Consider the following 9,375-nt stretch of genomic DNA (forward strand, 5'->3'; position numbering starts at 1 on the left):
CGGCTTGCAAGCATCCCCCTTTTTCCTTCAAACATAACGATGGTCATTATGGCAAACAGTTCTATTTTGTTTCATCAGACCAGAGAACATTTCTCCAAAAAGTACAATCTTTGTCCCATGTGCAGTTGTAAACTGTAGTATGGCTTACAATGGGGTTTTGGAGACAGTAGCTTCTTCCTTGCTGATGGCTATTCAGGTTATACCTTCAGGCGTTGGAAATTGCTCCCAAGGATGAACCAGACTTGTGGAGGTCTACAATTTTCTTTCTGAGGTCTTGGCTTGATTCTTTTGATTTTCCCATGATGTCAAGCCAAGAGGCACTGAGTTTGAAGGTAGGCCTTGAAATACATCCACAGGTACACCTCCAATTGATTAAAATTATGTCAATTAGCCTATCAGAAGCTTCTAAAGCCATGACATKATTTTCTGGAATTTTCCAAGCTGTTTAAAGGCACAGTCAACTTAGTGTATGTAAACTTCTTACCCACTGGAATTGTGATACAGTGAATTATAAGTGAAAGAATCTGTCTGTAAACAATTGTTGGGAAAATTACTTGTGTCATGCACAAAGTAGATGTCCTAACCGACTTGACAAAACTATAGTTTGTTAACAAGAAATTTGTGGAGTGGTTGAAAAACGAGTTTTAATGACTCCAACCTAAGTGTATGTAAACTTCTGACTRCAGCTGTATATGTTTTTGATATAACTGAAGTATTTCATAGATGTACCTGCTGTATTTCACAAAACCACAAATGTAAGTACATAGAAMGTCATCTTTGTTGTTGGTACAAAGAAAGTATTTACGTGGATTTGTTAACCATTGGTTAATTGTTTTTACTGCAGCGAGAGTCCAGTTTCGGTCACTGAGTATTTTTGTAACAACTCTCAAGGTAGTCTACATTATAATATTGTTAGACAGCTTCAATCTGTTGAAAGAGAATGTCAGACATTCTGCGTTTCTCTACTGTTAACATTGCCAAATTGTGATCTCAATAGCCCTGTTTATACCTGGTTCTAACATGCACCCTTTGTGCTGATATTGTCCTGATCTTGTCTGTTTACACTTATACACAGCAAATTGGTTAGTGTTACCTCGTGTTGATATTTCTGTTTAACATTTGTAGTGTTGATTCAGGTGGTAAATTAACACTCAGTGGTTTAAAAGAAACCCAGTGTTGGTATTAATTAATAACCAGTGGTAAACCAAAACCACACCCATCATTATCATATTTCCCAGCATGCTCTACTGCAGGTAGATTTCTTGGAATTGTTTGTTTCAATATCTCTGTTTTTGCATGTACATTTATTGATGAAATAGTCTGATTCAACTCAAATATAACATGCATTTTTCTAAACTAATCAAATATGTTACTTGGACTTATTGTACCCGGCACTGAAATGGTTGTTCKAGTTTAAATTCTTTAGSTTGTCTCATCTCTTATCCTTCCCAAACCAGTAATCGGTGAACAAAAATTCKAAATGTTGGCTATCCCCTCTGGCTGGATTYCAATAGGAATTACACATCACAGCATTATGTGACCTACAGGCCTGATTTTCCCTGTAAATCACGAGTTTATGGCATCTGATTTATGGTTAAATAATTWAGTTTAAATGATAACAGGCTGTAGGATTGAAAACAGATGAATGCAACAACCATCTCTCTGTCACTAAGTAATACAGTCATGGGTGGTATCTCTGCAATTCACTCGAAAGGCAAGGCACTCTGGGAAATATGCAAATAATGCTTTACACTAAGCAGTGTGTWAATTTAACACTGAAAAGTGTGGACCGGTATAGACATTSGACCAGTGTTAAATGTAACATTCTCAGTGTTGATTTAACACGGGAGAATTTGCTGTGTAAGATCTGATCACAATACACCTTTTAATTGTCTACACCGGTCTAAAAATGTGGGCACAATCAGAATGTGGACAAAATCAGGACAAAGGACACGTTAGCACCAGGTATAAACAGGGCTACTGTTCATCATGTCTGTGTGACTGTTATGCCACAGGAGATGCCACTGTGCCAGTTTACCGTAGCTGTTCTCTGCCTTAGGTGTGTAGCAGGAGTGTTCTTATTTCAGTTCTGATCAAATCCACTAGGTGGCAGTATTGCATACMGGTAGTAAATCCATCTCGGTCTTGAAAATGTCAGTATTATCACAATGAATTGTGATACAATTAACAACTCAAAGATCATTATAGATATAAAATGCACATCCACTGGACCACTACACTGTCTACCATCAGTGACTATCCACTGTAGGTGCCATATTCATTATGAGAAGTAAAGCAAATTTGCATAATTTATTGGTCAGTCTGTCTGCGTGTCTGAGTGTGTATACGTTGTGTACGTATGTTTGAAAGTTTTAGGGCTCTATTTAATGTGTATCGCTGAAGCTTTACAATTGCGCGAGAGAAATGTAAAGGTCATTTCCGATTGAGTAGCGTTTACCATGAATGCAGTCTCCACTACAGCTGGAATATTGCCTTTGTATTTTAAACACACTAACGCTGAATTTCCGCAATACGGATTGAATAGAGCCTTTAATGTGCCAAAATCTCTGAACAAAAACATCATGGTCAATTCTCAGGTTGTATCAAGGTTGTTCCTAAATTAGTGAATAAACAAGTCTTTTTATATTATAGAGGTGAATATTTCAATCACTTGGGTTGGTGGGCCAAATATATGTTGATTTGGCAAGAGATAACAAGAAACTTTTATTTTGAATCGCTTTGTTTTGTCAAGCAAATTAAATGAAATGGATGTCATTTCTCACTCACTTAATTTTTGGGGGGTATTTCTTTGATTAAACAAAGAGAATATCTTGTAAATGTTATACAATAAGAAAACATTTTTAATATGGGATAACATGATTGTATGTGAAGAACCCCCCCCCCCCAAAAAAAAAAAATCATTTTCAAATAATAATAATTACATTAATAGTGAGCCATACTGAAATATTGCAACACTTTCTTACTCAAAGCAGATTTTTGTACTCGCAATGAGAAAATATATCTACAGTGGTCTGAAAGGCACTTATTCAGTCAGGGAAGCTTCTGTCCCCTAGTATTGGAATTTAATGTACAGTACTTGGGGGAGATAAGTGCTTAAGGCATGGGGGCTAGAGTAAGACTTGTTGGTCAATCCCACTTCAAGTGCAGACCCGGTCCACCCAACCAAACCCCTGGGCTGAGACAGTCATACTCTCTGGTTTTATTAGTCTATACAATCTTCACAGTTGTATGTGACACACTACAGGGGGTCTGAGAGTGAGAAGAGGGAATAGGAATCTCCTCCCACTTTTGTAACTGTTTGAAAATCCTTATTTTATTTATTTAACCTTTATTTAACTAGGCAAGTCAGTTAAGAACAAATTCTTATTTACAATGACGGCCTACCCCGGCCAAACCCGGACAACGCTGGGCCAGTTATGCGCCGTCCTATGGGACTCCCAATCACGGCCAGTTGTGATACAGCCTGGATTCAAACCAGGGTGTCTGTAGTGACGCCTCAAGCACTGAGATACAGTACCATAGACCGGTGCGCCACTCGGGAGCTCACTTGGGAGCCCACTCGGGAACCTTATTACAAAACAGAAAATCATGACCCCATATTGGATTTTCAATCTAGACCGACCCTGTGTAATATTCACAAACCCCTTAACATCTAAATACGTAGAATATCTTCAGAGGACTGAAAACAGAACATCGGCATTGATATCAAATATTCAACAACAAAAATCACTCAATATAGCTTCTCTACCCATATCAACTCAATTCTAATTTTGTTTAACAAAACACATAAAACTCAAATCTGTAATATGCCTAGCTGCTAAGGTAAAATATATATATATATGAATGCAACAGTGGTACTCTTGCCATATACAGGGAAAAAACAGCATAGCAAGCCCCTTACATCAAAAATACATTCACAGTAGAAGACCACTGTAATCTGAAGCTTGTACAGCCATGCATGCAGGCATTCATTCACAACAGTGACATTCTACAAAAGTCAGCAAATACTATAAACACTATTTCTATGTTGGTGTAGTAGCTATTCTATTATAAACGTGCTCAGGTGTTTTTTATCTAATGTTTGGCGGCTCAGTGGTGCTTTGGAGGAGTATTTTGGTGACACCATGCACAGTGCTTTAGTATGTCAAAGGAAAGTGACAGCGTGCGTGACAGTGTTTTTTCTGGTTTCTTGGTACAATCTGTAAACGTTCTGACCGCTGTAGTCATAAGCCCGATCAATCATCCTTTTTGTCTCCAATCTCTTGAAGATTCTGGGAAAAAAATATATATACAGTATATCTGTGAAGTGGTAGAGGTAAATATACAGTAGTAAAGTCAGAGCTGAAGTATTCTGTCTACATTTGAGCAGGGTCGTAATATACAGCATCCAAGTGCTGACAGCTTTGAACAAGGTTGGGTGAGCAGTAATATCAAATCAAACATGTACAGTGCCTTCAGAAACTATTCATCCCTCTTGACTTATTCCACATGTTGTGTTACAGCCTTTCTTTCTCACCCATCTACACACGATACCCCATAATGACAAAGTGAAAACATGTTTTTAGAAATGTTGCTAAATTTGTTGAAAATGAAATACTAAAATATCTCATTTACATGAGTACTCACACCCCTGAGTCAATACTTTGCAAAATAGCCTTTGGTAGCGATTACAGCTGTGAGTCTTTATGGGTAAATCTAAGAGCTTTCCACACCTGGATTGTGCAATATTTGCCCATTATGCTTACATTTTTCAAGCTCTGTCAAATTGGTGTTGATCATTGCTAGACAACCATTTTCAGGTCTTGCCATAGATTTTCAAGTAAATTTAAGTCAAAACTGTAACTCGGCCACTCAGGAACATTTACTGTCTTCTTGGTAAGCAACTCCAGTGTAGATTTGGCCTTTTGTTTTAGGTTATTGTCCTGCTGAAAGGTGATTTACTCTCCCAGTATCTGGTGGAAAGCTGACTTAACCAGGTTTTCCTGTAAGATTTTGCCAGTGCTGTTTATTTTTGTCATGAAAAACTCCACAGTCTTTAACAATTACAAGCATACTCATAACATGATGCAGCCACCACAATGCTCAAAAATATGGAGAGTGGTACTCAGTCGTGTTGCATTGGATTTGCCCCAAACATAACACTTTGCCACATTTTTTGCAGTATTACTTTAGTGCCTTGTTGCAAACAGGATGCATGTTTTGGAATATGTTTTGTTCTGTACATGTCTTTCTTTTCACTATGTAAATTAGGCTAATATTGTGGAGTAACTAGAATGTTCATGATCCATCCTCAGTTCTCCTGTCACAGCCATTAAAACTCTAACTGTTTTAAAGTCACTATTGGCCTCATGGCGGTCCCAGAGCAGTTTACTTCCTCTCTGGCAACTGAGCTAGGAAGGACGCCTGTATCTTTGTAGTGACAGGGTGTATCGATACACCATCCAACGTGTAATTAATAACTTCACCATGCTCAAAAGGATATTCAATGTCTGATATTTTATTTTATGTTTACCCATCTACCAATAGGTGGCTTCTTTGCAAGGCATTGGAAAACCTTCCTAGTCTTTGTGGTTGAATCTGTGTTTAAAATGCAATGCTCGACTGAGGGACCTTAAAATAATTGCATGTGTGAGGTACAGAGAGGAGGTAGTCATAAAAAAAATCATGTTAAACACTATTATTGCACACAGAGTCCATGCAACTTATTTTGTGACTTTTTAAGCAAATGTTCACCCCTGAACTTATTTAGGCCTGCCATAACAAAGGGGTTGAATACTTATTGACTCAAGACATTTCAGCTTTTTATTTTTTATTAATTTGTAGAAATTTCAAAAAAACATATTTCCACTTTGACATTATGGGGTATTGTGTGTAGGTGATTGGTGAAAAATCTCAATGTAATACATTTTCAATTCAGGCTGTAACATCAACATTTGGGAAAAGTCAAGGGGTGTGAATACTTTCTGAAGGCACTGTAGGCTAATTGTAGATACTGTATGTATGAGCTGGTCTGGGGTTACCTGGTGTCCTTTCAGCAGTCGGTCGTATTCTTTGGTCAGTCCGTCGGATTGTTTCTTCATAGCTTCCATCTCGGATTGGGACTTTTTCAAGGCTATGTAAAACATTAACCCCAAAGCATTCCCATTATCATCCAATTCCCATGCATTTTTTGGTTCTATTATTCAGTCAGTCACAAAAGTATTGTGTGTGTATTTCTTCCTCACCTTCCTCTGAGCCCTTCAGTTCTCCTCTCAGTTTCTCCATCTCTTTTCTCAGCAGCTCGTTTCCCTCTGCTGTGGCCTTGTCCCCCTTCCCATCCATCAGAGTCTGAAACAAACATAGGTAAACATTAACAAACATTAACCACACCTTTCAACCATATGCAATACCAAAATGTGTTTATTTTCTTTTAGTGTGGATGAACAACCATATCTCTGAGTAGGAGTTCTGATACAGTATCAGTTTCGCCTTTTACATCAAAATGAATACGTTTCCATGGACAAGGGGGGCCTTATCCTAGATCAGCGCTCCTCTTCTTTTTGAGACCCTTTTAAATATGGGCTCAGGTGCAGAAAGGGAAGTGATACTGGTGCCATGACGTTGGCCTGTGGGTAAGGTTTATGACCCCCCATAAATACCTTTCTCCCTTTCCTCTCTTGACTCTACAGAAGGACTCTTGAATAGCCTTTGTTAAACATAGAGAGTCTAGGAACATCAAAAGGTGGGGGGAAAGGAACCATATTTCGGTAATCCAACAAGTTGAAAATATGCATTGGTACTCAATGAATATGATGTCAGATCAGTTGGCGTCTGAGACAGTATTACTGATGATAGGACGACATAAACTGTACCTTGGAAAGTCTACACATTCTAGTTATCAGATTCACATGGAATTGTTGTGCAATTTTAGCTTCCAAATGAGAGAAAGCTCTGCTCACTCAGTGGGCTGCCCATGTGAAGAGACATTGGTTATAAACTATGAAACACGCCCTTCTCTCCCCTCCTATATAAAGCCCTTGATGAAAATGTAACTTTCTATCCCGAGGACGTTAGGGCGACAGTCCTACGTTAAAAGGGCTCAGATAATAAGCTGTTCCAAGGACGTGTGGACTTGAGGTCCCCACGTTGAAAGGACAAAGATCACCTACAGAACTAAGCCAACCTTAGAGATCCTAACGAAATTATCATCGAATTTCAATGTGAAGGTGACAACCTACATGCCGGAAGGATGAATTTCGACTATAGCAGTCAGAATATAGCATGAGCATATAGCATGGCAACTTGGTATGAACTTTGAACTCTTATTCACTAAAGGAGTGATACCTCCTAGCCGTCGCGTTAGCACAGCAACTGTAGACGTGGGCTAGGAGAGGACGGACAGAGTGTTTGTTCTACCACACGACAATGGTACTACCAAGTATCCATTCTACCACGCTCCAGTTCACCACTAGACAGTCTTCAGAGGACTAGAGATCCATAAAGGACAAACACGGCCTTCCATCTACAACCAACCTATTGAAGCGCAGCTCAGAGTAAATATTTATTCCATTTTCCTTTTCCAAATGTTGGCTAATATTTAGAATGCATAAGATTCTGTATTTACGATAGCATTGCTTCTCCCTTTGTTCTTCAGTCCTCCCACGCTTTCATTCAAGCCCAACCCTCTCTCTTTGTGTAACCAGCCGTCATACAGGTTCCGTCTCCCAGGGACGTTTTCTTGTAGGACATAATTATTAATCAATGATCCATTCTGTGTATATGTAATTCTGTGTGATTAGTTAGATATTTAGTAAATAAATAATTAAACCCAATTTTGTATTGCTGATTCAATTTGTTAGCCAGGGTTCGTGAAGATAACCAAGAATTTACAACTTTCAGATGAGACTAAACAAGGTGACGATTAAACATTGACTGCTATTGATGTAAAAGATTACCAGGTCTTTAAGAGTTTATTCGGAAGATAACAGCTCTATAAACATTCTTTCGTGGTGGCCCCTACTTTCTAGTTAATTATCTACCTGATTAGCTTAATCAGGTAATATTAATTACAGAGAAATTATTTTATAGAATAGCATGTCATATCACTTAATCTGGCATAGCCAAAGACAAGATACTGGGTATGACTTTACCTGTTTCAGTAGCTCGTTGTCCTCCATGTATTTCTTGGCAGTTTGGTTGTCACTCTCTGCCTTGGTCTGCAGAGAGGCCGTGGTGCTAGACGCRGTCGCCAYCTGGTTGATCAGKGTGATCACCCGCCTCAGCACTCTGTAGAGAAACAACACACATAGATTGTGTTCAATACTGATAAAACATTTTTAACAGAGAGCTGCCACCTGAACTTGTCCATCTGAACACATTTTTTGTTTTCCGTTGCTAAACACTTTGCTACGATGTGCCCTCCTGAATACGACCAGGGTGTTATGGTCATTGTAATGAATAAACAAGTCTCTATGATTATGACGATCCATGCACGGGCTGGTTTTCACCAGTATCCATCCCAATGTGAAGACGACACAGTGAGGATTCAGTATGTCAATGGGTGTGATGGACAGACAGATCCAGGACTTACAGAGAAAGAGGGAAAAGCCGGAGATGTAGAGGTTCCTCTGGGCTCTGAACAGCTTCATGTGGAGGTGGTTAAACATGCTGGGATGCAGATTAGCATCCTTGTTGTTCTTCGCCCCCAAATACTTCCTCACCTCACACACAGCGTCTACAGGACGTGCAGGTGTGGTACGACATGGTTAAACATAGTAAGACATGGAGATTGCAAAAGCATTGTATGAGATTGTAAGATCTCTGGTGAGTGTCACTATTGTGAGTCATTATGATCTGTGAGTAAATGAAACAAACTTTTTAGCATCAGCTTACCGAGGAAAAGGACTATAAGGATTATAATCAAATCAAATGTACTTGTCACATACACATGGTTAGCAGATGTTAATGTGAGTGTAGCGAAATGCTTGTGCTTCTAGTTCCGACAATGCAGTAATAACCAACGAGTAATCTAACCTAACAATTCCACAACTACTACCTTATACACACAAGTGTAAAGGGATAAATAATATGAACATAAAGATATATGAATGAGTGATGGTACAGAACGGCATAGGCAAGATGCAGTAGATGAGTAATGTAGGGTATATAAACATAAAGTGGCATAGTTTAAAGTGGCTAGTGATACATGTATTACATAAAGATGGCAAGATGCAGTAGATGATATAGAGTACAGTATATACATATACATATGAGATGAGTAATGTAGGGTATGTAAACATTATATTAAGTGGCATTGTTTAAAGTGGCTAGTGATACATTTTTACATACATTTCCATCAATTCCCATTATTAAAGT

At 38.7% G+C, this 9,375-nt stretch overlaps 1 protein-coding gene across 1 annotated transcript in view; it reads right to left on the bottom strand.

Annotated features, from left to right (window-relative positions):
- Positions 1-3,866: 3,866 nt before the first annotated feature.
- Positions 3,867-9,375, bottom strand: part of LOC111956027 (B-cell receptor-associated protein 29-like) — a 9,219-nt gene continuing 3,710 nt past the window's right edge. Inside the window, exons 3-8 of the mRNA XM_070434383.1 lie at positions 8,893-8,934; positions 8,576-8,734; positions 8,151-8,284; positions 6,246-6,348; positions 6,042-6,133; positions 3,867-4,292 (exon numbers count right to left, since the gene is read on the bottom strand). Of these exons, the coding sequence (XP_070290484.1) occupies positions 4,257-4,292; positions 6,042-6,133; positions 6,246-6,348; positions 8,151-8,284; positions 8,576-8,734; positions 8,893-8,934 (566 nt within the window). The 3' untranslated portion in view covers positions 3,867-4,256. The remainder of the gene's footprint in view (positions 4,293-6,041; positions 6,134-6,245; positions 6,349-8,150; positions 8,285-8,575; positions 8,735-8,892; positions 8,935-9,375) is intronic.

This window comes from Salvelinus sp. IW2-2015, linkage group LG3, assembly GCF_002910315.2.
Source record: "Salvelinus sp. IW2-2015 linkage group LG3, ASM291031v2, whole genome shotgun sequence".
NCBI lineage: Eukaryota > Metazoa > Chordata > Actinopteri > Salmoniformes > Salmonidae > Salvelinus > Salvelinus sp. IW2-2015.